The sequence below is a fragment of the Linderina pennispora genome (assembly GCF_002104995.1).
Source record: "Linderina pennispora strain ATCC 12442 chromosome Unknown DL89scaffold_1, whole genome shotgun sequence".
Lineage (NCBI taxonomy): Eukaryota > Fungi > Kickxellomycota > Kickxellomycetes > Kickxellales > Kickxellaceae > Linderina > Linderina pennispora.
In genome coordinates this window covers 897,419-922,247 of record NW_024468249.1, presented here as the reverse complement: position 1 = coordinate 922,247, position 24,829 = coordinate 897,419, and the positions used below count along the sequence as shown (strand labels likewise).

Below are 24,829 nucleotides of genomic sequence, written 5' to 3'. Positions count from 1 at the left end.
AAGAGCTGGAGAAACTATCACCCACGTTTGAGCGAATCGGCTGGTAGAACACTATATTTAGGGTAAGAAATCTAAATTGACTAGGATAAGCCTCAGCAGACAACAGCAGATGTATGAAGAACCGGTACCAAAGGTAGCCATCATGTAACCCGGCATATTTGTATGACTGGTGTCGGTTTGAGTGTCGGTAGAACGTTTCCCCATATGGCTGCATTCATGGAAATGTTTCAGGACTGGGGTTGCTCACTGGAAGGGTCCAGACACTAACCGAGGCATGATGAGAAAGGAAGTACGAACACAATGAAGGACAGCTATAGACCTTAGGTGAACGTCAAGATGAGCGTTGGCAGTTTCGCGTACCAGGAAGAGCTGGCAAATGGTTTATCAAAAAGATTGTATCGGTTGTATGGTGGCAAGTTTGCAGCTTCTCAGGCTAAGCTCTTACATTGCATTGCTTTGGCCATCAGTATCATCTCCATTAGGATATATTATGTATCCGTTGTTGTTTGGTACAGAAAAATGACGAAGATAATATCACCACCATGCTGCTTATATAAGGGCAGCAATGGGAAGCAGTACAGATAGCAATACGGCAGTCGATTTGACGGTCAAGCGGCTTGCCGGGCTGGACTTGGGGGCTTGGTTCGCTGCTCTCCTCATTGCATCTATAAGAAGTAGCTGGTCGGAGCCACTGGTAACGATGCCAGGACATGTGAACGAGCGGCAATCGCTATTATAGCAACACTTGAGCATACCATTCTCTGCCATGCATTGTACCTTGTTGCCATCGATATTGCTCCAAACTTGGTCAACTTTCCCCATATGCACGACCCAGAACGAGTCACCGTTGGTGCTGGAGATTACTCCTTGGTTGCATGATACCATTCTGCTAGTTGGAGATTAGTTGGTTGCAAATACAAATGTAATATATTGGCTAAACAAACGTGGGCAGCAAGTGTGGTTTGTGTGTGATGGCGTGTAGGGAGGCAGAGAGAGAGAGGTAGTCGTTTTTATAGGCAGCGGTGGTAGCAGGTAGCAAGATAAATTGACGGAAGCTAAAAACTATTCGCTGTGCCAGAAATACTGCACATGGCAGTCATTGTCATCATGCGGATACTTGGTAGCCTTGTGACCATTGGCTATCATACTCCTTCTGTGCCAGAAACCAATGCATGACTGAGAAAGCAATATATGGGAGTGTGACAGAGCAGCAGTTGGCAGAGGCTGGCAGCCATATTGGGTCTGTTGGGCAGAGGTACCATATGTTAGTGACTTGGCTTTTGTTAGTAGAAAAGCATCGGGAGCCAAAGAGGTACTGTAGTGTACGGGCACGTGAGACTAGCCGCGAGGGAACGAAGCCCACCCCCAGAACGCACAGATAAAAGGCCGTGTGCGAGAGATGCTGATTCCACAGGTTTATTCTTATACTCAAAATGCAAACACGCCAGTACTCAAACCAAACAACCATACTTTCGAATACTGATCCAGAAACATTATATGCTAGCTGTGCGTTTTTTTTTTTTCAAGCAGACTGTGCTCTTAAATCCATTCGCTACCACCATACGACCTTTACCTGACATCAGTCTGAGATGCCACCAGACGATTCCGGATTTAAAGCCCCAGCGCTCCCGCGGCCACGCATGCCTGATGCTACCCATGGTCATCCCACAGAAACCCCACCACCACAGGCGCCTCCTCTCCCCTATACCCCACCCGACAACGCCGAACGACCCGCGCGCTCATACATCCTCGAGGAGATAAAAGACGGGATGCTAGTAGAAACCCACGCAATTCCGCGCACCAAGACATTCTTTGTCTTTGGGCGCCTGCCCATGTGCGATTTCCCCATGGACCACCAGTCGATATCACGGTACCACTGCGTCCTGCAGTTTGCTGCATCCAACCACACAACTCTTGTGGATTTAGGCAGCAGCCATGGCACGTTTGTCAACAAGCAGCAGATCCGGCCGAGCACACCGCGCACGCTGGATATTGGCGACCAGATCAGGTTCGGAATGAGCACAAGGACATGGTGTTTGGGAACCACCGATGCGGAGTTTTTGGAGCAGCGCGAAGAATCCAGGCACCAGGCAATGCAGAAAGCGATTTTGGAGCGTGCTCGGCAGACGGAAGCCCTGGGTGTGGCCAGAACAGCGGCAAGGCAAGGTGGCCACCCGCAGATGACATTGGACGATAGTAATTCTGGGCTGCTGCATATGAGCCGAGGCAACCCTGTGGCGGCCGATTGGGCAGCTAGTGACCGTGCATGGTACAGGCGAAATCCCATTGACAGTCTGCAGACTGTTTTAGATGACAATAACCAGGAGTACGAACCTGAAATCATCGACGGCAATTTAAATGGCGATGATGACGACGATGACAGGATGAAGCAGCACAAGAAGCCAGGGTTAGTCACTGTGCGGGTTGCCCTTCCGTTCATTGACGAGCACGGAAAGCCTCTGTTTGGTGTTGGAAAGGCAACCAAACATCACGAGGCTGAGCGCCGTGCCTGCATCGATGCGCTGGAGGAGCTTGATAAGCGGTCGTATCTTGAAGACCCGCGAGAGCAGCGCCGGAGGGCAGCCAAGAGCAAAAAGGAAGCAGTGGGCGACGACGACGACGACGACGAAGATGAATTCTACGACCGCACACTCTTGAACAAGAGGACACGCAAGAGCAAGGCATCAGAAGTTGAGACATTCGAGTCCTTAATGGAAAAGCACCGAATTGTCTGCACCGATATCGAGGATGCTGAGCAGCAGCTGAAGGAGGCTGAGGAGGAGACAGTCGAGTCAACGGCCAACGGTGCCATGGATGAGCTGGATGCATACATGAATTCGCTGACTCGAAAAGAACAGGAGAGCACGCGGAAGTTGCTGGAGCAGAGGCTCGGGGAGATGAAGAAGGAGGTTGAGCGACTGGAGGTGTTGATCAGGATTGCAGCGCCAGACTACCAGCCACAAATCAGATCGGGTCTGAAGCCAGAGGGTAAGCCAAACCCAGAGCCACAGGCTAGGTCCGAGCCTAAGCCGCCAGCTTCTTCGCCAATGCCTCCGCCTGCTCTGCCAGCGAAACGACCGGCAGCCGAAGTGAAGGAGGCGACTACACCAAAGCAGCCCAAGGTTGTTGCCGGGCCAACGTTGCCACCGCCCATGGCAGCGCCAAGGAAGCGAGATGAGCCAGCGTGGCAGGCGCCAACGGGCCAAACCGGTGACGGCAAGACCGCTTTGAACGACAAGCTCGGGTACTAGGATAACGGTTTCAAATTTGTAGCGAAATGCGAATAAAGAAAGTGAACATTTAGGCTTGGGCTGGAATCGGCGAGTTCATCTTCAGACTGTCGGCAACCGATGGCGCGACCGGAGCGGCCTCGTGACCAGCAACGTGCTCGTCATCCTCCTTATTCTTGGCATCCTTCTGGGCATCGTTGCCCGGCATGGTCACAGCCTTCTTCATCTCCTCGTTCAGACGGTCTGCGTTCGAGTTCAGACGGTCCTGGTCGATATGCGGAGCAGGCTCATTGAGCTTGTTTTCATGCTCCAAGAGATCGACGTTCTCAGCCGCAGGCGGGTCCTCCGGGTTCTTGGCCGGCGCCGACGCAATGGTGACGGCGATCGGGTCACCCAAGTTTGGCGCAGCGACGGTAGGAACGGGCGGCGCAGGCTTGACGTCCAGATCCATGTAGCGCTTGCAGTCGTAGTCCCACGATCCGAGCCACTTGCTGCGCTCGCAGCCCTGGCGCGTCCACGGTGTGCCGTACGCGATGTGGCTATACTGGAAGTACATCCGCACAACCAGCAGCAGCAGGACGGCCATCAGGACCTGGCGCACCTTGCGGCTCATGCGGCGGGTGAACAGATCGAGCGAGCCAATCATGGCACAAACAGCGAGCCACAGCGCAGGCAGGTAGTGATGCAGGAACAGCTGGCGGCCCATCAGGAAGAAGGGGATCCAGTGCAGCACCCAGCCAATGGCCAGGAAGCCGACGCTCTCAAAGTACCGCTCGCGCACACCCAGCAGGCGATCGTGCATGCCGCGGCAGTCGCGCAGGAACAGGACAGCCTGGATGACAGCAAATGCCACGATGGCCACAAACGACGTCCACCACAGAATCGGGGTTCCCATCAGGTAGATTCCGCGGTCGCCACTGCCCCAGAAGGCCATACCGCGGCGCATCCACGGCCAGGTGGTCGGGCGGCTCTCGTACGGGTGGCTCTTGGTCAGTCCGTTGTTGACCCGCCACATGACCCGCGTCGCCTCCAGCACCTTGGCGATCAGGCCCGGGCGCGTGTACTCGGCCAGCGGTGCGTTGACAGGCGTGCGCTCGTTCTGGTTGGTCTCGATGCGCCACAGAGTCTTGGGGAACTTAGCCGACTTCATGCATGTGACCTCGACCTGCTCGTGGCCCCACTTGGGCAGCTTCTTGCGGTTGGAGAACAGGGCGCAGCGCTGGTTGACATGTACCAGACGGAACTTGCTGTAGATGGCCATCAGCTTTGTCTTGGACTCGGGAACCGACGAATCGCCCTCGAGGATCTGCACACGCCAGTGGTCGTTCGAGTCGCCCTTGAAGCCCTCCCAGCCGTAGCCGCTGACCTCGTTCTGGTAGTCATTTGTGGTGACGGGCGGGCGCTCGTCGTGCGAATGCAGGCGGCGGTGGGTGCGCCAGTGCATCAGCCGCACAATATCGCCATCCTTGATCTGCTGCAGAGCCGTCGGATCGGACGAGTTCTGGAACTTCTCCTCGTCGGCCTCGGTGCGCGTGATTGTCCAGTAGTTGTTGTCGTCACGGAACCCGTACAGCGTGATCTGCTGCTGCTTGGATCCAGTCTCATAGTTGCTCAAGTGCGAGTGAAGGTAGCCAGCGTTGGTTGCATCATGGCGAATGCGGATCCGGGCGCCGTAGTAGATGTCACGCGGGGTGTGTCCCAGCGTCACGCCGTCAAGCGAGTTCTGGAACTCGGGGCTCATGAACGCATTGCCGTCACCCGACTTGTGCAGAGCCATGAAGTGGACCTGGAACCAGAACAGGTACACGGTCACAGGCACGATGATCAGGCCAATTGCCCGGGCAACAAAGTGCTTGGTGTACTGGACCGGCGAGATGCTGAGATCGCCCAGCTTCTCCCACAGGTCCTTGAGCGTCCATATGCCAATGGTGGCAACCAAAAACAGGCCAACCCACTTGCAGCTCAGCGCATTGCCCAGGTTGGCACCGGTCAAGAGCAGGTACGTCCACCAGCGGTTGCTGAATGGACGGTGGGCCTCAGTGAAGAACAGCGCCCAGAACATGATCGTGAGGCCAGTGAAGAAGATCAGCGCCGAGTCCAGCAGAATCAGACGCGACTGCGTCAGCAGCGCGTTCTCGAACGCAATCACCAGCGCTCCCAGGGCACAGGCGTCGGCTGCATGGCCCAGAGCCGCCAGCGTGATATACGTAATGGGTACCATTGCCAGACCCAGCAGGGCCGGCATCAGCCGCATGCCAACGTAGGGCACGCCTGCCGCCGCATAGTCCAGGCCGATCGACTTGAAGTCAAACACGCCGTCGTAGCCTGCAATCTTGCCTGCCGCAGCAAACATCATCTTGGCCAGTGGCGGGTGCACATCGAAGAAGTAAGTGCCGTTGATGTACTTGCCAGCAAACTTGCCGAAATGGACCTCGTCGAATACAACGTTGCCAGGGTTCGACAGCCGCCACAGCCGCACGTAGCTGGCCACCACCATGATTAGCGCCAGCGTGATCCACTGGTTCTTCGTGATCCGGAGCCGCGGGTGCCGGTCAGACGCACCGGTGTGCCGTCCACCAGACGGGCCGGTGGTCAGCCGCTCGGAGTAGTCGAGGTCCTTCTTCTCGTAGCTGTACCCAATGTCGTTGTTGGGCGTTGCCATGTCATCATCGTAGTCGCCGCGGGGAGTGGCTGCCGGCGTGCCGGCCGCGGACCCGGTTGACATTCCAGAGATCACTGTGGCATCGTCATAAATCGCCGTGGCCCCAGGCTGCTTCCGGTAGCGCATGCTCTCGAGATGCGCCATCTTGTGGAATGAAGCAAAAAAAAGAGCAGAAATAGTCGTGAAAAAAGAAACAGAGATGCCCTTAATGAGGTGAAGGAAACGGAGATGAGGAGGAAAGGAGGAGGGGAAGAGCAGCTGAGCAAGAATGACTCTGCTGAGCCCGCTCATATATTGGGGAGGCAGTTTTTTCTGCCTCGGCCATTGCCCCGTGCTAGCGCATCAGGCAGCGTAGCACTAAAAAAACCGCCGATCTCTGAAGCTTCAGTTGGTCCACCCAGAGCGCTTGACAACAATGCTAGGCTCTGCCGTATGCGGGGTAAGTGGGCAGCAGGAGCTTTCAATGGCAGGGCTCTGCATGCGCAGGCCGGGCTCCCGAACAAAGGGCGCGGGTGTGAGAAACCGGTCTGCCAGCCATTTCAGAGTCCAAATGCATGTTGCCCTTCCCCTCTTTTGCTCTGGCATAGCCTGAGCATCGGCCGTCCCCCGGGCCAATCATTCGGAGCCACAGCATTAGCAGCCTTTGCAAAAATGCACAGACTAGCCTCGCATTTTCCATGCCGCCTTCGGCGACGAGTGCTCATGCACCAGAGAATGCACATACCGAGGCACCACAGAGCGAATGCTTAAACGGGATATACTGGTAACGCTGAGCAAGCAAAGGGGAATTAAAATGCTGTATGCTGTAGTCTCGCCCGGGCGCGCTCAGACCAGCGGGCCCTGCGCCTTGGCCGCAGGCGTCTCCTGCTCTGCCTCAGCGTCCTCCTTCTGTCGCTTGGCCGCAAAGTCATTCATTGCTCTCAGAATGTCCTCGGCTGCCTTGGCCTGCTGTTCGGGCGTCAGCGATGTCTTGGGCTTGGTGCTCTTCACACTCGTGCTAGATTTGCCGAACCACGGCGAGAACACCTGGTACAGTACGCTACCCAGGGTCAGCACCAGCAGCGCAATTACCAGCTTACGGCTGCCGGCAGCTGGGCCGGGCATGCCACTGCCCAGGCCCTTCTTGCGCAGCCGCTCGGCCTCGATCTTCTGCTCCTTCTCCGGGTTCAGCGACTTCTTCACGCTGCCGCGTTTGTTGATGTTCTTGTCGTAGATCTCAGACCGCTTGCGGAGCTGTGCTGGCATAGGCATGGTGAATGGTGGGCTATTATTTTGAAGGGGAGGTTGAAAATCGGGCTGGTTGATGACAATGTGAGACGGAAAGGAGAAGAGCTCTGACATTGGCCGGGCGCTCTGGCTTCCAGCCACCTCCGACGTTGCACACAGGCAGTAGATCTGATCCATTCCGGAATATTGGAAATCATATCAGCATGAGTTGTGCAAACTTGGCGTGGAAGCAATCGTCTACTGGATGATCGTCTCAACCCACGATATATCCTGCACCATATAAAGTGGTGTTCCGCTCATGGTTGAGTTGTAAACGCCATGTAGTACTAGACTTATCGCGCTCACGATTCGATCTCGGCTGGCCAGTATGCTTTAGACAGTCGATAATGTGGCAAGGAGTCTGCCACCGGGCTTCATCGACACAAGTGATGGTGGTTTGGCTCGCCATTGCTGGCAGCAGCAGAGCCATCGGAGGCAGAGTCAGTAGCGAAACCTTGCAAGAGCCTTGCCTGTCTGGCACAGCAGGAGGTATGCGCCCACAAAAAGAGCCCAGCGCAATCAGCCTATAGGTATTGTATACCGATATTTATCGCGGAAGGTTTGCAAAGCAAAAGCAGTATTTCATCCCACTATCCAGGATAGATAGTTCTTGCATAGTCAGACGTATCCATCGAGTGGTTGCAAATGCACATCACCAAGTCGAGCCCCGCACCGAGGTATGCCACAACTGGCAGTCACGAAGATCAAATAACGGAATGTAAAGGAGGAGTTTATAGGGAAGTCGGAATGTGTGGAAAGGGGTGAGGTATTTGAAAAAGCCAGATGACGCAGGAAGGGCCATTTCTAAATGTAGGATATATGTTGGCCAGTAAGCCAATGGTGCCTTTTTTGAGCACTCAAAAATAAATGAGACCGATTGCGGGCTGTGCAGACAACCTGCTATCGCCCCCACCGGCTTAAGACCATGGTTCCAAGTTTGGGTGCTGAGGATGTGGAAGTTGGGCGGTTTGTTTATTACATTACTGCATCAACAAAATGCGAACTGATATGAATAGTACTTTGATAGAACGAAGGTTCTGGGTTCGGTTTTTCGAGTGCTTTCAAGACATATATTTGTCACCTTAGGATCTGAATCCATCGGCCAAAAGAGAGAATACCGGTTTTCTAGGCGTTCGCAGAGTGAGCCACACACGCTCGCTGTGAGGCTCAAAAGAGCTTGAATTTTTCAGCTATTTAACAATGTTCTAGTGGACGATCGGCCACTTTTTGGGCTATAAAATCATACAGAGGTAAAGATTTTAGAGATATGGTCGGGTATAAGAGGATATGTGGGCTAAAAGATAAACGTTGAAGAAAGGATGGGAGAGCGACAAGGAAAAGATGTTAAGCTACAAGGAAGAGGAAGAAAATATATGCGGGTAGATATGAAGCAGCAACAGAAAGAAAGGTGCGTATTTTGTGTAGCGACACTTAGATGCCAGCCCTTGGATTGAACTCGAGGATAGGCGCGCCAATCTCCTTGATCTCCTCAAAGTTCGGTCTCAAGTCGAACGTCTTGCTGAGCACGATCTTGAAAATACTCTTCACATTGATCGAATGCATCGACGAGCAAAAGATAACCGGCGCCCGCATCGCTCGCGCCACAGCCCGCGCCTGCTCGGTAACCACATACCGCTCCTCCTTGCTCACCCACAGATCATCAACAAATTTGTCGTACTTGGTGCCTACCAGGATGGGGACAGCCGAGCCATTGAATGCGCGGGCCTGCCGGAACCACTGGGGAATCGAGTTTAGCGTGTCGCGCCGCGTCAGGTCAAACAGAAACAGGATCGCAGACGAGTCCGAGCAGACAAGAGGAAGCATGTTCAGGAACTCGCGCTCACCACCCAGATCCCAGATGCTGAAGCGCACGCGTGTGTTCCGCAAGTGTATCGTCTTCTCCAGGTAGTTGACGCCCAAGGTCTGCACGATTGTCTGGTCGAACTGGCCAAACACATACCGCACCATTAGTGTCGTCTTGCCGATCTGGGCGTCGCCGAGCATGCCCACCTTGATCACAATCCTACACGAAAACAGGCATGGAAAATCAGATGCAGGCTCAATTGGACAGACACAAAGCAGCGGGTAGTGGACAAAACCAGTGCAGACATTCCATTAATTGGGACCGGCGCTTGCTGCTCCCCACGTCCGCTCATTTACTGCACCGGCTCACCATAACAAACAGCACAAAGGCAACACTTACTCATCGTCTGCTTCCGTTTCTGCATACGCTGCCGTCTCAACCATGCCGCTGTCTATCTCTCGACTCGTCCGCCCCGAATACATGTCTGGAAGACGGTTGTTTGCAGCAAGGAAATCAATGCGGGAATGGATTATCAGTTGCACTACACCCGGCTGTAAGATATGAGGTTCTGGCTGGTGGAGGCGGGGCTTTATGCTTCTTCACGGGCGCTTCGAGAAATGACGAGGCCAGAAATGCAGAAAGAAGCAAAGAAAGAAAGCAGAAAGCGTCTGTTGCGTAAAAGTACAGGAGGTGAATTCGTGGTGGACCTGGAAAAAAGAGCGAGGGCTGTCTTGTTGGCCTCGCGGAGAACCCAGCTGGTTTGTTTACGTTTGGCCTGTTCTGGAAGGTCTCTCGCACTGTCGAGTGAACTAAATTAGCACTAAATTCTGGTCCTCCTATCCTGTGGATACAGCCAACAAAAAGTAAATAAAATCCTGCAACAAAAAAAGGAAAGGAAGCACAGATTGCAGAGCAAGAGAAAACGAAATGAGGCAGCGGCAGAGAAAAAAGAGGGGGAGTAGGGTGCGATATCGAGATACCCAGAAACTCTGCATCACACGGCAGTCACCCAACGGCCAGCAGCAGGCTATTGTGGCCAAAGCGCATGCGTCGCTGAGACGGGCAGCCAAGAATAAGCAGCGGGTAGAGAGAAGGCTGGATTTGACTGCGTAGAGCCGGGGAGCTGTTACTCATACATACACAGGCCCGTCTCGAAGCAGCCAACAATGGCTGGGAACAATGGCTGGCAAGAGATCCAGCACCGAAGGTACGATCCGATGAAAGAAAGTGGCCGCCGGGCTGGCGAGTCACGTCTGACTGTCAAGGTGCTGAGACAGACTCTGAGGCATGCAAGACTTTGGCAGGGATGCAGCCATCGCCATTCGAAACCTCACTGCAGAGTCTGTCCGACAAGTTGGGTGGTTCTCGAAAGCCAGGCCTGTTGGCTGTCTATTCAGAAAATATACTGTTCAAAAAGGTATTAACACAGCCTGCTGCTCTTTGTGGAAAGAGGCTCACGTCGACGATGACGCCGACGTGCTGACAGCCAGGGCCGACGTGGGCGCCGGTGTCGAGGCCTGCGATTCCTTGGGCGTCGCTGCCGCGCTGTTCTTGGCCGAAACACTCGTGCGGGTGCGCTTGGCTGCTGGCTCTGGCGTGCCAGCACGAGAGCCACTGCGGCTGGTTACAGTGCTGCTCTTGCGCGCCCTAGGCTTGCGCTTTTCGCGCGGCTGCAATCCACCACGTCGCCCACGGCTGCCGCGCGACCCGGGTCCGCCGCGCTTCAGCAGGAGCTGCATCTTTTGACGCTCAGCCTCCTGGTCGTTTTGCTTCTGGATCGCCGCGTCCAGCACAGCATCAGCAGCGCCCGTGACCTCGGGCAACTCCTCAATGGGTCTTGGCGGCGGCAGCACAATGGCCGTCTCCCATGGCTCTTGGCCGTCGACAGCAGGCACATTCGGCACGCCTGGGAGTGGAAAGCTGCTGTACAGTCGATTGGAAGTGGCCTGGGCGAGCCGCTCCATCACCAGCCGCTCGTTGCGCACCTTGTCATCGTCATCGGTAGCCTCGTCGAGCAGCAGAGTGACAAGCTCCTTCGAGTTCATCTCAAAGTTGGACGAGAATCCCTCACCGAATGTTTCACCATCGGCTTCGGCGTCGCCCGACCGTATCGTCGATATAGCTGCGGCGCTCTTCTGGTCGCCGCCAGCAATGACCATGCGGTGGATTTCGTCCTTCTGCCGCGCACGCTGCAGAATCCGCTCTTCGACAGTACCACGGGTGATCAGTCGGTACACAACCACCTGCTTGGTCTGGCCCAGCCGGTGGGCACGGTCCATAGCCTGGCTGTCGACGGTCGGGTTCCAGTCGCTCTCAAAGAAGATGACCGTGTCAGCTGCAGTCAGGTTGATGCCAAGGCCACCAGCGCGCGTGCTGAGCAGGAAAATGAAGATGTCGTCGCGTGTCTGCCAGTCCATAACCATGTCTCGGCGGTCGGAGATCCTGGACGATCCGTCCAGACGCAGATACGTATACTTGCGGTAGGCAAGGTACTCCTCGAACAGGTCAATCATCTTGGTCATCTGGAAGTAGAGCAGCACCCGGTGGCCCTCAGCCTTCAGCCGCGTCAGCAGCTTGTCCAGCACAGCCATCTTGCCCGAGTACCGAATCAGCTTGTCCATCGATGGCATCCAGATATCGCTGCCGCCCTGTGCCCGGAACGGCCGCGTCCAATCGTCGCTCGCAAACGTCTTGCCACCCGTGATGCGTGATGCCAGCGGGTTGAGCAGCATGTAGTCGGCGTTCTCCCAGGCTGCGGACCGGTCGCTGACCGCTAGTTCGATTGGTGGGGCTACAGCTGGCGGCTTGTACGCTGGCGGCACAATACTAAGCAGCGAGTGAGCAAACTCGCTGGCTGTGATTTGTGCCAGACCGCGCAGGTTGGGTGACACTGCCAGGTTCTCCCGCGTGAACAAGTTGCTCAGCACATGCAGAGCCGATCCCTGGGCAGCATAGCGCAGCGAGTCTGGAACCTCATCACTGTCATGGCCAGACATCAGCAGGCTCTGTCGCAGACCGCTTTCTTTGGCATCGACGGCTTCAATGTCGTCTAGCCGCTGCGCCAACGAACCCGAGAATGCCCTGGTGGCGATGCTCGCTGACGGTGTACACAGACGGAGCAGCGACATCAGGCTGGACTCCGACTGCTGCGACGCAATGTTCTCTGGCGTCCACAGCGACAGCCTGTTGTTGAGAATGTGGTCACGCACCGTGAGCACATTGGGTAGCATGGGCGAGTCGCGGTACAGGAGCTTGGGCATCTTGAACTCGAGTAGGCTACGTGTTGCGTAGCTGCACCACAGCTCATCGCCCTCGCGGATCAGCGAGCCCGTGGTCGGGAACGACCCACAGACATAGGGGCTCTCGACCTCAGCACGCTCAAACAGCTCCGGGTGACTGCAGACCTTGCGGAACTGCATGACCAGGTTCATCAGGCTCTCGTCCGAGTCGTCCTTACCACCACGCGATCCATTGCCGCCGTTCTGCACCCGCTCCAGCAGCTCAGGAACCGAGATCTTGCTCATGAGGCCGCGATACATGATCTTTTGCCGCTGTGTCAGATCGCACGGCACCAGGTGCTCGATCTTCTCGCCCAGCTCGTGCTGCACGTGCCGCTTGTTGCGTCGCAGCATAAACGGCTTCAGAATCATGTGTAGACGGTGCAGCTGGTGCTGATTCATCACCGACCGGTTCTCGGCGTGCGCCTCGATATCGCGCGAGAACCACTCGCTGAACTCCTCGTGCGAGTCAAACAGCGTCGGCATGATAAAGTGCAGCAGCGCCCACAGCTCCTGCATGCTGTTCTGGATGGGTGTACCCGTCAAAAGCAGCCGGTTGCGGCAGTGGAAGCCAAGCAGCGTCTTCCAACGTGCCGAAGTTGAGCTTTTGATCGCCTGCGCCTCGTCCAGCACCATGTACTGCCACTTGACGCGGTTCAGGTACGACTCATCCGAGACCACCAGTTGGTACGAGGTGACCAGTACGTGGAATGCAGAGTCCTTGCGCGAGAGGTTCTGCGGGTTATACAGTGACTTGCGCAGCACCTTGCGGTCCTTCTGCGAGCCCCAGTACGGCAGGACCTTGAACTCGGGCACGAACCGCGTCAGCTCCTGCTGCCAGTTGTGCAGCGTCGAAGCGGGCGCAACCACCATGAACGGCCCCCAGATATTGTGTGTCTCAGCAAGGTACGCCAGCAGCGAGATCGACTGCACTGTCTTGCCAAGACCCATCTCGTCAGCCAGGATGCCGTTGATGCCCTGCTCGTACAGGTTGGCCAGCCAGTTCAGGCCCTTGAGCTGGTACTCCTTGAGCTGGCACATAAGCATGTGCGGCTGCGCCACTTCGGTACCAGACAGGGTCTCGGGCTGCTGGAAGTCCATCGCATCGAGTGCACTGGCTACATTGCTGTCAGCAGCCTCGCCCTGCTGCTCGGCCAGCTGCTCCTTGCGCTGGGCGTCAAACTCACGTGTCTTCTCCTGCTGCTGCGCCAAAGCATTCTGGGCGCTGAGCTTAGCGTGGGCTTGGATCGATGCATCGTCGGCCTCATCAAAGTCGAGCTCGCCGAACGCAGTGGATGCGCTGCTCGGTCCGTCTGCCTTGTCGGTGCTGCCCTTGGATCCGCCGCTGATCTTGTCGCCAATGAAATGGCTGTACAGCTCAGTCTGAGTGATCAGGAAGTTGAGCTTGCGCGCCTGTCGCCTGGCTTCACGCGCCTCCTCCTCCTGGCGCTGGCGGTCAATCGCCTCTTTCTCCGCGCGCTTGCGCATCTCACGCTCCTCCTTCTCATGCCGCTTCCAAAACATCAGCATCTCGCGCATGCTGCGCCGAGCCCTTGTCAGCAGCTCCTTGGGTGGTCTCTGGATATACGTCGGCTGATGCGGGTTGAGCTGGATGACACGCGTGGACGGTGGCCCATAGATGCGGCGGATTTCGCGCTGCGCCAGCTGGGAGATCTTGAGCAGATTGCCGTTGCGCAGAACAACATTCGCCTGCATGTGCCGGTAAGCCCTCGGAATGTAGTCGACGGCAATGTGTGCCCACATGCTCTTGCGTCCATCGCTCTCACGCTGAGCCTCGTCCTCGCGACGCATCTGCGCGATTTCCTCCTCGGTCATATGCGGCTCAATGCCACGCATGTCCGACAGAGGGGAGTCGTTGCGGCGGTAGCCATAGTCGTACTGCGCATCGTGCCCATCGTCGACCACGCCAGGCGACGCAGGCCGAGACGGGGTAAAGTAGCCCATCGCTGGCGGCTGCATTGAGCCGAGCTGCGACACAGCAAACGGCGAGTCAAATTCGCCACTCTCACCCCGATAGCCGTTCTGCCCACGACGCGTCGACTGGCTGGCGTTGCGACGGTGGTGTGGCCCGTTCTTGCGCTTGCGTGATCCAGGCATCTGGTCGTGAACGTCGTCCATTAGATCGTACTCGTCCTCGCGCGGCAAGCCCGATGGCTGGTGGTAGCTCTCATCTTGCGTGTTGCGAGTACCCTCCATATGGTCAGTGTACCGCTGCAGATACGGGCCGTACTTGCGCATGATGTGCTCCTGCATGCGCTCATACTTTTGCCGCGACTTCTCCTCGTACTTCTCAATGGCACGAGAGTTGCGTTGCCGCACGTGCTGGATGTACTCTTGCACATGCTGATCAACGCTGGAGTCGCCGTTCTCGAGGCTGCGGTGGATGGCAGTGGTCGTTGTCACGGCTGCTGCACCGTCGCCCTCGTCGGCATTAGGCACTGCTACCTCCTGGTCGCCAGTGGACCTGTGTGTATATCCGTTACCATCAAAGGCGGATGCGTTCTGCTCTAGCACCGACGGATCGTCCTCATCGGCATCCTCGTCGTAGACAAACTGGCTGCTGAGCTCAACCTTCTTGGATCCGCGGCCCTTGCGACCCGTCTTGCGTCGGCTACTACCCTTGGTGCTGTTGGCAGTGCTGTCGTCGCCTGTGGCATTGTTGCTTTGAGCGGCCGTGCCTGCAGAAGTGGAAGTCCGGCGGCGGGTGCCTTGCGCACGCGACTGGCGACGGCGCTTCGCAGGAGGCGGCTTGGGCTGATCAAGAGTCAGGCCGCTCGCTGTGCGGTTGGCCAACGGCTGGCTGTCCTCGTCGCTAAAGGCGGCCATCGGCTCACCCGCCTTTCCTGCGGACGCCGGAGGCAGCGCGGGCGTAGCGTCGTCGTCAGATACCACGATGGGGCCCTGCTGCTTCGCATGCCAGGTGGACTGCCGCTTGGCCAGTGGTACATCAGGCGACCGGCCGGAATCGCACTCTGACCGCATGGGTGGTCCACTTTGCTCCTGCTGCTGCTGTTGCTGCTGCTGCTCTATCTGGTCCTCTGGGATGGGATTTTGGCCGGGGTAGTTCTCGAAGTAGCCAGCCTGCGGATGGTTGTGATAATGCGACGAGGGCGGGGGCGGTGTGTAGCGCTGGAATGCAGACGAAGTGCGGTGCGCATATTCTGCTTGTTCGCCTGCTGCCTCTGCACTGTTCCCAACCAGCTGCGAGATCGACATCATTCTGTGCGAATCCGCATGAGGCTCGCCCTGCGGCTGGTAGCGCGCCTGAGTATCCGCATATCCTGATCCAGGTGGCACTGGGCTCCGGTACTCTCTGCCAGCCCGATCATAATGCCCGTGTCTACCGTAGCTGCCGTTGCTGTACTGGTAGTCGTAGTCTGCCTGGTGCTGGTCGTGTTGGTGGTACTGCTGCTGGGCTGATGTTGACGATGGTCGGTCAGCTAAAAGCGAGGCAATACCAAATCCAGATGACTGCTGCCCATGCCCAGTCCTCTCAACAGACCCTACCCGATCGTTGCTGCCCTAAAAATGTAAAATGTCGTAGAAGCGTCAGTAACCCGAAACTCCATTTTCGTTTACATGCACTCATTCACACGCACTGGCAGTGGCAGTTACCGTGCACTTGACTTACATAGTAGCCCATCTCCACAGTATATCCTGGGTTTGTTCCGTATGCGGACGAGCCCTGCGGCGGATTTGACGACCGCTGGTATTGCTGCGGCTGTGGTGTTGCTCCTGCAGGATCGGGGGTGCGTCCGTTATAGGCTTGACGTGCAGGATCCGGTGTAGTGTACTCATACCCCTGGGTACCAGCCTGCCGGTTCAGGTGCATGTCGAGATTGTATCTGCGGTCAGGTATCTGGCTGTCCTGTGCGTAGCTGGACTCTGGATATCCAGCTGGATACGTCGAGTGTGATCGGTACGCAGTGTCCCCAGCTGCTGGTGCTACTGAGCTGTATTCTGGACCTGACACATGCATCTCGCTCTGCGAATTGCGGTATCCATATCCTGCGGTAGCACCTCCGTCGGCCGCCCCGCTGGTCTGCGGGTACCGATCATAGTAGCTGGTCGAATGGTGCGGGCCATCAGCGCCATTGCCGGAGCTGATTGAATGTTGGCCGTACGATGATGTGGCCGGCTGGCTGTATCCGTAGCGTGCATAGTACTCGTCCTGCTGCTGCTGTTGGTAGTGGTGGTTGTGGTGGTCCGACCGGTACCCAGAGGTCTGCTGGGCGTACCCCTGCCAGCCAGCTTCCCGCCGGTCATAGTCATATGCGTACCGCTGTGCCTCGTAATCATAGTCGCGCTGCCGCGAACTATATGGCTCTTGCCGGTAACCTGCATAGTCAGCATGTGCCTGATCTTGGTATGCCTGCTGCTGGTTCGCATATTCGTAGGCACGATTGTCCTGTGCGTATTCCCGGCTGCTAGAAGGCTGCTGCTGCTGCTGCTGCTGCTGCTGCTGCTGCTGCTGCTGCTGCTGCTGCTGCTGCTGTTGTTGCTCTTGTTCTTGTTCTTGCTGCTGCTGTTGCTGTTGCTGTCGAGGGTACTCATACCCAGCCCTGCTGTAGTGAGCGTAATCATCGCCACCATGAGAGTACCCGTGCTGATGGTACGGCTGCGTCCGTGGGCTGCTGTAGGTGGGTGCTGTCTGCCGGTATCCAGGCGCATCTGCAGGTTGATAATTTGCCGGTTGCCGGTACGCTCCGTCCTGCTGCTGCGGTTGTGGTTGCGGTTGCGGTTGCTGCTGGTAGTGGTGGTCAACAGACCCGTCCTCACCACCGCTTCTATTGGCGCCTGGTGACAGGATGCGGTTGAGGTTGTGGGCACCGGAGCCGTCGCTGTTAGATGTGCGGTCGTAAGACATGGTGTATAATCAGCCTAGCCCCTTGCGTTATCTGAGGACAGGTGGAAAGGGGAAGGTATAAATCACAGAAAAAAGTGCAACAGAAAATGGAGGCAGGAAGGAGAGAAAGATGGTGGTGGGGACACTGAAATAAGGACGCTCTGGGGCTATTGAGCAATTTTCCGGATGTATTTACTCTGCAGCAAACGACGACACGAAAAACCCGCCGAGACCTGTGATGATGTCTCCTATTTCGCAGATGATGGCGATTGATGGGGAGAAGTGTATGCCTTCTGTGGTTCACAGGGCACGCCTAATGTCTTTTTTATCCCGAGTGCCAGGCTAAAGGACTCAGAAGCGGTGACCGTGGTGTCAGGGCTCTTGGACCGAAATTTAAGAAAAGGGCGGTGGTTGAAGATCTGGTGTTTAGCAATTTAGCTTCAACGCGCCAGGGAGACACTAGCGGTTTAGGCCCACGCGGCGAGAAAGATAATATACGAGGTTTGAAATTTGCCGGGACCAAATGCGAAATTAGGCTGTGGACCGGTTTCTGACAACTGCGAAATCGCGCCAAAAGTGTGCGCTAAAACCGATATCGAAAGTATAGGAGCGAAAACAAACTGTGGGAAAAAGAGAGGAATAAACGGCAGAGAACGAAAAATTTCGTGGACGGAAAGGAGAACTCGCGAGGCGAACGCAATTCTTTTTTTTAACACCAAGTTTTGCTTGTCAGGGGGGAGGGGCCCGGCTGCCCGGCTGATGCGGGTTGCGACCCGCGTCCATGAGTTTTTTCAAGATTTTCGCGGGCTTTCCTATTTTCTCGGCATTGTGATTGGGTAGTCAGGATAATGGCTTGAGGGGGTTATAGAAAAGCAACACATCATAGTCGAAAAATCGGCGAAGGAGCCGGCTCCAGAAACGACGATGGCGCTCCAATGGCCCAGTAGGCGCGCCAACGGCATTTTTGCGAGCCATGGCCCGCGAGTCGCCAGCATACTTGGGGGCTCCAAGGGGACGAGTGCATGCCCGGTCTCAGCTGACTTTCAAAAAATAAGCGCTAATGATGAGGGGAGGTGATGGTGCGCGACGGGTTACATGCAGGCCACAGACGGAAAATCATGGACCACTTTTTCCGGACGAAGCAAGGCCAAGACGACGTAAAAAATTTTCAACCCGGGAGAACCGGGGGCTCCTTCTCGTCAACACCGTCTCCAAAGCAACTCGAATTTCTTTTGGCCTTGCAGGCTTTATACCGCTCTGGCACAATCCAATGCAATTATATACGATTTCGGGGCTCAGCCACACCAAGAACATAAAATCACGCTACGCATATGCGCACGCATGGGTGGGTGCCGATGATGGCTTATCGATATGGTGTGCCCCACATGGCATTGCACTCGCTGTGTTTACATCCCCTCCTCCCCGTGTATACTTTCGGAAGCCTTTGCCAAGGAGTGGAGCACCGGATGGATCCTGAATGCGCTGCAATGGCTGGAAATAGGGATGACGATCTCCCCCACGGGCTGGCGTTGTCTGTGCATTATTGTGAAAATTAACGATCAGAGTGGCGATTGTCAGCAGTCACGTGGACAATGCCTTGTCAAGAGCTTGAGGTGCTATCATTTACTAGGACTAAGCGTTCGCCTACAAGAACACGCGCCGGCGACTTGTCTCCAGGTCGGCCTTATAGATCCACTCGTACTCGCCATTGAGCGGGTCATACAGGCCCTTCTGCAGCCACCTCAAGCGCAGCGTAAACCTGGGCCCGATCTCCTGCAGATCAACCCTCTTGCCGCTTCTAAACACATACCGGTGGCGGCGGAAGAAGATAAAGTCTCTCTGGTTGTGGAAGGTCACCGCCTGGCGACCCTGGAACTCGGGCACTTGCGGGAACAGCGCAGCAAACATCCGTCCGACAGTGTGGCCGAGGCGGGTCGTAAACTGGTTCAGAATCAGCTCTGGGTGGTGCGCCGTCGCGCGTGCATGGCCCGAGATCTCCTTGCCGCCCTTGATCCGCGTCAGCCGGAAATGTGCCGTCGGGCCCTCTGGCAAATGCACAATCGTCAGGTGCGTCGGCTCCTTGTGGTCCTCGGACACCACCATTAGGTCGGTGTAGTCGCGGTTGCGGCAAAACTGGATAATCTGCTGCAGCTCAAACTTCTTGCCGCGCTTGATGTACTCGAGATTCGGAATCACAGACAGCAGCTCCTTCACAAACGACACTGTCTTGCCACCGGCATTCGGCGTCGTCGTTATAAGCACCTTGGGCGTTTGTCCGCTAAAGTACTGTGCAAACTCGTCCTCTTCCTCGTCCTTCGCCACCTCCTCGTCGGCATCGGCTACAACAGCCTCATCAAACTCGCGAGTGTTCTCTTGCGTGGCAGGCACGTTCTCGCGCAGCCGCTTCTCGCGCAGCTCGGGGTTCTCCGCCTCCTCCCTCTTCATCTCCTTGCGCTTCTGCCGCTTCGCCTTGGCCTTCAGTGTCTTCTGTTTTCCGTAGATCTCTTCGCGCCGCGCCTTGTTCCGGACATCGGCGGGCCGAATGCTGGGCACTGAATTGTCAGGCATGGCTGCTTTCGAATTTGTGTGTACGATATGGAGTTTTGTCTGCTAAATAGAGAGAAAGAAAATTTTCGTGTGGGCAACCGCAGAAAAGTGCTGAGCAGAAAAAACCCAAACAAATCCAGTGATCTGATTGTGGTGATATTTCACCGACGTCCACGGCTGCCGCCAGCTCCGCCGAATCCGCCAAGACCAGGCATGCCGCCGCCGCCCATCATCTGCTTCATCATCTCCTGCATACCGCCCATGCCGCCGCCGCCGCCGCCGCCTCCCATCATCTGCTTCATCATGTCCTGCACGCCGCCCATACCGCCCATTTGCTGGATCATCTTCTGCATGCCGCCCATGCCGCCCATCTGCTTCAGCATATTCGGGTTCATGGCTGCAGCCGGATTCTTGGCCATCTGCTGCATCATGTTGGGGTTCATCTTGCTCAGCATGCCCTTTGGCCCGCCCATCCGCTTGATCATCTGGCCAAACTGCTGGTGCTGGTGCAGCATCGCCTGGATATCGACTAGCCGCACGCCCGAGCCGCGCGCCACGCGCCGCAGCCGCTTCTCGTCGGTAAACATCTTGCCGTCGCTGTTCAGCTCGTCTTCCGTCATCGAGTCGAATACACACATGTAGCTGCGCAGCCGGCGCGTGCTCTCCTCAGCATCCATGCCCGCCATCATCTCGGGCGTCATGCCGGGCATCATGCCCATGATTTTGCTCAGCGGGCCCATTTTCAGGATGTTTGTCAGCTGGTCACGCATGTCCTTGAGCGTGAACACACCCTTGACAATGTTCTTCATCATGTCCTCGTTCTTTTCCAGGTGCAGATCCTGCACGGTCTCCACCAGGCCGCTGAGGTCACCCATGCCCAGCATCTTGCTGACAAACGGCCGTGCCGAGAACCGATCCAGGTCGTGCATGTGCTCACCGGTTCCAATGAAAATAATCGGGCTGCTGGTCGCCGCCACCGCACTGATAGCACCTCCGCCCTTGGCGTGGCCATCCATCTTGGTGATAATAATCGACCCAATGTCCACCGACTCCTTGAAGGCGCGCGCCTGCGCATCGGCTGCCTGGCCGATAGTCCCGTCCATCACAAAGATCGTGTTGTCGGGCTGCACAGCCTGGGAAATCTGCACCATCTCGGCAAACAGCTCAGCCTCCTGCTTGTGCCGTCCGCTGGTATCGACAATGATAATGTCAAACTTGTCGGCCTTGAACTTGTCCACGCCCTCCCGCGCAATCTGCACTGGGTCCGCCTCAGTATAGCTTCCGTAGTACGGAATGTGCACGCGCGACGCATTCTGCTTCAGCTGATCGAATGCTCCCGCACGGAACGTATCGGCACACACAAGCCCCACCTTCATGCCCTTGCGCTTATAGTATGCCGCCAGCTTCGTACACGACGTTGTCTTTCCGCTTCCCTGCAGACCAACAAACATGATGACGTTCTGCTTGCCCTTGCGCGGCTTCCACGGCTCCACGCCTGGATCCACCAGACCGCACAGCTCGTCGAATACCGCCGTCTGGATTATCTTGCGCTTGTTGGCGCTCGATGCTAGCTCCTCGACATTTACCCGCTTCTTGACGTTCTGCCGCAGCTGCTGCACGAGCCTTACATTCACATCTGATTCGAGCAGCGCACCGCAGATGTCACGCAGCAGCGCATCCAGAGCCTTGTCGTCAATGACAGACTCCCGCGACAGCGCCTGCAGCGCGCCGTTGATACGCGCTCCGAGTTCGTTCAAAACCATGCTGTGGGATTAGAGTATATGTGGAACGATTTGGATAAAAGGTAATTGTGAATTGGCGAGAGCACACGGAGAAGAGAAAACTCGCTGCTCTTCAGCCAGCTTTCAGCGAAAAAAAACTAGGCAGCTGCTCCGAGTCACATGATTTATACGAGACATGTATTGATTGGACAAATGGTTGAGGGGGCTTTAGTAGCGCGCAGTGATGGCACCGTCGACCCACTTGCCGAGCGGCTTCTTTGAGAACTTGTCCTCCCAGTCGGCGTTGTCCTCGGTCTTGGAGATATCGTAGACGACGTTGCCGCGGACTATGGTCTGGTGGACCAATCCCTGGCACTCGCGCTCCTGGTACGGAGTGAGCTTGTTGCGGAAGTGCAGCTTGTCCTTGGTGATGCTGTTGGTCTCCTCGGGGTTCCAGACGACGAAATCAGCGTCCAGGCCGACAGCAATCTGGCCCTTGCGGTCCTTGAGACCCGAGTGGATAGCAGTGCGCTCCGAGATCAGCCGCACGACATCCTGGACCTTCAGGCCGCGACGCTGGCCCTCAGTCCACAACAGCGGCAGACCAATGCCAACCGAGGCGATGCCGCCCCAGGCCTTGACAAAGTCGCCCTCGACGGAGCCCTGCGAGATGTGGCCGCCGCAGCACGGGTGAAGCTTGAGATCGGGGGTGCAGGGCGAGTGGTCCGAGACAACAAAGTCAATGGTTCCGTCCAGGACTGCCTCCCAGAGTTTGTCGCGGTTCGCCTGGCTGCGGATGGGCGGACAGCACTTGTACTCGGTGCTCTTGGCCGGCACATCTTCGGCGCTGATGGTCAGGTAGTGGAAGCATGTCTCAACTGTCAGAGGCAGGCCCTCGGCCTTCGCGGCGCGGATCGCCGGCAGCGCATCGGCAGCCGACAGGTGGACGATGTGGCAGGGAACGTGGGGAGCAAACTCGCGGCACATCTTGATGACAAGATCAATGGCCTTGACCTCCATGTTGGGCGGGCGTGAGTCCAAGAAGGTCTTATACGCAGTCGGGTCCTGCTCCTCGTTGACAGTCGCGCCGGTCTCCATCTCGGCGTGGAACATGATCAGCCCGCTCTCCTTCTTGAGCTCGGTCATCGCCAAGGCGCAGCTGCTCCTCGTTGACTGGTGGGAACTCGGCAACGCCAGAATCGCACAGGAAGCATTTGAAGCCGCGGGCACCAGCCGCCAGCATCGGGACCAGGTCCTGGGCGTTGCCTGGAACAACCCCACCCCATGTGCCGACGTCAACCCACATGCCGTCCTTGAAGCTGTCGCGCTTCTGCTCGTATGCATCAACGGTGACGGTCGACGGAATGCAGTTCAGCGGCATGTCGACGATGGTCGTGACTCCACCGGCAGCGGCAGCATGCGAGGCGGTGACGACTCCCTCCCACTGCGTGCGGCCAGGGCTTGGTTGATGTGAACGTGGCCGTCGACGATTCCGGGCATCAGCAGCTTGTCGCCGGCGTCAAGGGTAGCACCAGTGGGCCTGTACTCGGCCTCGATGCGAGCCACCTTGCCCGCGCCATCGACGTAGATGGTGGCGGGGCCGACCTCGGATGTCGAGTTGAGAAGAACGCGCTTGCCGGTGAAAACAGTCTCCTGGCTCATGGTGTGCGATAATTTACTGAAGAAAGCGTGTAGAGTCGAATCGGCAGATGATGAGAAAAAAGGAGCCTCCTGTGGGAGAGAACAAGCAGACAGACGACTGCTCTTTTATAGCTGCTGGCACCCCGTCTTATCTCTACCAAAGAGTCTAGTAGGCGTCACCGAGACAGAATAGGGGAGGGGAACGACGGTACTATGCTCTAAGGATCACATAAAACATCCCGCACTAGTGGTTGAGACGGAAATAGCGGCGAATTTCCAAGATCTACTCTTTCTTTGCTCGCTTACTGCCCTTGCGCTCCATCCACAGCCGGTTGCGCACCTCAACCGGCTCGGCCCGCTTGCGTTGAAGCTATTGGCACGTACTTGCCCACATGCTTGACCTTCCCTCCGCCCAGGATAAAATCTGCTCCACCAGGCTTGGGCGCCGGCTTGTACTCGTTCCACGGCAGGCTCTGGCCATCGCCGACGGGGACCACAGCGTTCTGCACAATATCCAGTCAGGGCGCTGGCCATCACGGCCTGCGTGTTCAACTCACCCCACTGCCTCGACAGCTCGCGCGTCAGCACCGTCATATTGCCCATGTCCGTGCCGGGTGTCTTGACGCGGATCCACTGCACATCCTCCTCGTCATATGCGCAGTCAGCAAGCACCAGCGGCAAGTCAGACGCCATTTCGTACTCGGGCTTGCCATTAGTTGTCCTCAACGTCTAGCAGCGTATCGACAATACTCGGCTCCTCGAGCCCCTGACCGACCATCAGTAGGACCGCCATCATGCAGCGCACCTGATGCCACAGGAATGCCGTGCCACGCAGCTCCAGCTGCCACCAGCGCGACGCTGGGTTCTGCGAATCGCCCACGAGCGACACACGCTCTGGCACCGGCCGGATCGCAATGTCCATCACGGTGCGCTCAAAATTCTTTGATCTGTTTTGCCGGATCCAATCGGCAGAAATTACGGAAATCGTGCGATCCGAGGTACCGCTGGGCCGCATCCTGCATGCGCGCAATGTCCAGGCCCTTTTCGGTGAAAAAGTACCGGTAGAACCGCCACCGGCACGAGAAGCGCGCGTCAAATGTGGGGCTTACCGGCGACCACGCCAGGATCCGGATCTCTGCCGGCAGTATCTTGTTTAGCATGTTGATATACGGGAGCTCCTTGTCATCCGCCGGCAACCGCACGGGCCGCCTATCATTGCGATCGTCGCGGAACACATCATCGCCCTCAGCCTCCTCCTCAGTCAGGAATTTGCCAGCTGAGCGCACATACAAGGCGATGACCTGCCCAAACCCGCTGACACCACGGTCCGTGCGCCCGCACCTAGAGTAATCGCACTCGTCCTCACTGGCAATCAGCTTGCATCTGGCAAGCGCTTTAAACAGCTCTCCCTCAACCGTAGGGTACTCGTCCTCGATCTCGCGCTTCTCTGCATTCGCCAGTGCATTGCCCTGCCGCGCCAGCCCGTGATACGGGCCACCCAAAGTAGCTGAACTTGAAGGCAACTTTGCGCTGCGGGAAACTGTCAAAGTTGAACTTGTCTGCACGCCGCTGCTTCTTGGCTTTACGGACCAGCACGTGTTCTGGCTCCGTGGGCTGCTCGGCAGGTTGTTCGGCAGGTTGTTCGGCAGGTTGCTCAGCAGGCTGCTCCAGAGATCGGATCCTGGCAATCAGCGCGTCCTTGCTCCAGGAATCGTAGTCGGGCGTCTGCGACATTGTTGGTGGCCGGGTCGTGTATCTCTGTATTGAAATCCTGAATATCCCGTGTACACGCTGAACTCGTGCAAGCATGAAC

General features: G+C 56.7%; 11 protein-coding genes across 11 annotated transcripts; 2 read left to right on the top strand and 9 right to left on the bottom strand.

The window, feature by feature from the left end:
* Positions 1-471: 471 nt before the first annotated feature.
* On the bottom strand, positions 472-1,109 carry DL89DRAFT_263956 (uncharacterized protein). The gene has a single exon (XM_040886041.1). It carries the CDS (start codon positions 883-885, stop codon positions 550-552), a length of 336 nt encoding a protein of 111 aa, XP_040747160.1. The 5' UTR covers positions 886-1,109; the 3' UTR covers positions 472-549.
* Positions 1,110-1,697: 588 nt separating this feature from the next.
* On the top strand, positions 1,698-2,051 carry DL89DRAFT_203521 (SMAD/FHA domain-containing protein; the record flags this gene model as incomplete). Its single annotated transcript, XM_040884031.1, has 1 exon — positions 1,698-2,051. A coding segment is annotated over one exon (354 nt), but the record flags the coding sequence as incomplete, so codon positions are not given.
* Positions 2,052-3,024: 973 nt separating this feature from the next.
* On the bottom strand, positions 3,025-5,727 carry DL89DRAFT_273627 (PMT-domain-containing protein; the record flags this gene model as incomplete). Its single annotated transcript, XM_040889086.1, has 2 exons — positions 3,025-3,102; positions 3,445-5,727. 2 exons carry the CDS (start codon positions 5,725-5,727, stop codon positions 3,025-3,027), a joined length of 2,361 nt encoding a protein of 786 aa, XP_040747158.1.
* Positions 5,728-6,633: 906 nt separating this feature from the next.
* On the bottom strand, positions 6,634-7,180 carry DL89DRAFT_263953 (uncharacterized protein). Its single transcript, XM_040886040.1, has one exon. It carries the CDS (start codon positions 7,141-7,143, stop codon positions 6,718-6,720), a length of 426 nt encoding a protein of 141 aa, XP_040747157.1. The 5' UTR covers positions 7,144-7,180; the 3' UTR covers positions 6,634-6,717.
* A 47-nt stretch (positions 7,181-7,227) lies between these two features.
* Positions 7,228-7,948, top strand: DL89DRAFT_263952 (uncharacterized protein). Its single transcript, XM_040886039.1, has one exon. The coding sequence runs from the start codon at positions 7,506-7,508 to the stop codon at positions 7,686-7,688; it is 183 nt and encodes a 60-aa protein (XP_040747156.1). The 5' UTR covers positions 7,228-7,505; the 3' UTR covers positions 7,689-7,948.
* A 641-nt stretch (positions 7,949-8,589) lies between these two features.
* DL89DRAFT_289624 (small GTPase) lies at positions 8,590-9,444 on the bottom strand (the record flags this gene model as incomplete). Its single annotated transcript, XM_040889981.1, has 2 exons — positions 8,590-9,181; positions 9,362-9,444. 2 exons carry the CDS (start codon positions 9,442-9,444, stop codon positions 8,590-8,592), a joined length of 675 nt encoding a protein of 224 aa, XP_040747155.1.
* A 1,662-nt stretch (positions 9,445-11,106) lies between these two features.
* DL89DRAFT_219951 (uncharacterized protein) lies at positions 11,107-14,052 on the bottom strand (the record flags this gene model as incomplete). Its single annotated transcript, XM_040884426.1, has 3 exons — positions 11,107-11,812; positions 11,876-13,818; positions 13,858-14,052. Coding segments are annotated over 3 exons (2,844 nt in total), but the record flags the coding sequence as incomplete, so codon positions are not given.
* Positions 14,053-18,667: 4,615 nt separating this feature from the next.
* DL89DRAFT_6876 (Brix-domain-containing protein) lies at positions 18,668-19,779 on the bottom strand. Its single transcript, XM_040891978.1, has one exon. The coding sequence runs from the start codon at positions 19,673-19,675 to the stop codon at positions 18,752-18,754; it is 924 nt and encodes a 307-aa protein (XP_040747153.1). The 5' UTR covers positions 19,676-19,779; the 3' UTR covers positions 18,668-18,751.
* On the bottom strand, positions 19,515-21,504 carry DL89DRAFT_6851 (signal recognition particle-containing protein). Its single transcript, XM_040891977.1, has 2 exons — positions 19,969-21,504; positions 19,515-19,908 (listed from the first exon to the last, which is right to left on the bottom strand). The coding sequence occupies exons 1-2, from the start codon at positions 21,415-21,417 to the stop codon at positions 19,816-19,818; spliced, it is 1,542 nt and encodes a 513-aa protein (XP_040747152.1). The 5' UTR covers positions 21,418-21,504; the 3' UTR covers positions 19,515-19,815.
* Positions 21,505-21,603: 99 nt separating this feature from the next.
* On the bottom strand, positions 21,604-23,037 carry DL89DRAFT_289620 (allantoinase; the record flags this gene model as incomplete). The annotated part of the gene is made up of 3 exons (XM_040889980.1): positions 21,604-22,512; positions 22,550-22,819; positions 22,852-23,037. 3 exons carry the CDS (start codon positions 23,035-23,037, stop codon positions 21,604-21,606), a joined length of 1,365 nt encoding a protein of 454 aa, XP_040747151.1.
* Positions 23,038-23,299: 262 nt separating this feature from the next.
* On the bottom strand, positions 23,300-24,750 carry DL89DRAFT_289619 (pseudouridine synthase; the record flags this gene model as incomplete). The annotated part of the gene is made up of 6 exons (XM_040889979.1): positions 23,300-23,356; positions 23,397-23,519; positions 23,554-23,721; positions 23,762-23,963; positions 24,019-24,485; positions 24,541-24,750. 6 exons carry the CDS (start codon positions 24,748-24,750, stop codon positions 23,300-23,302), a joined length of 1,227 nt encoding a protein of 408 aa, XP_040747150.1.
* Between the last annotated feature and the right edge of the window lie 79 nt (positions 24,751-24,829).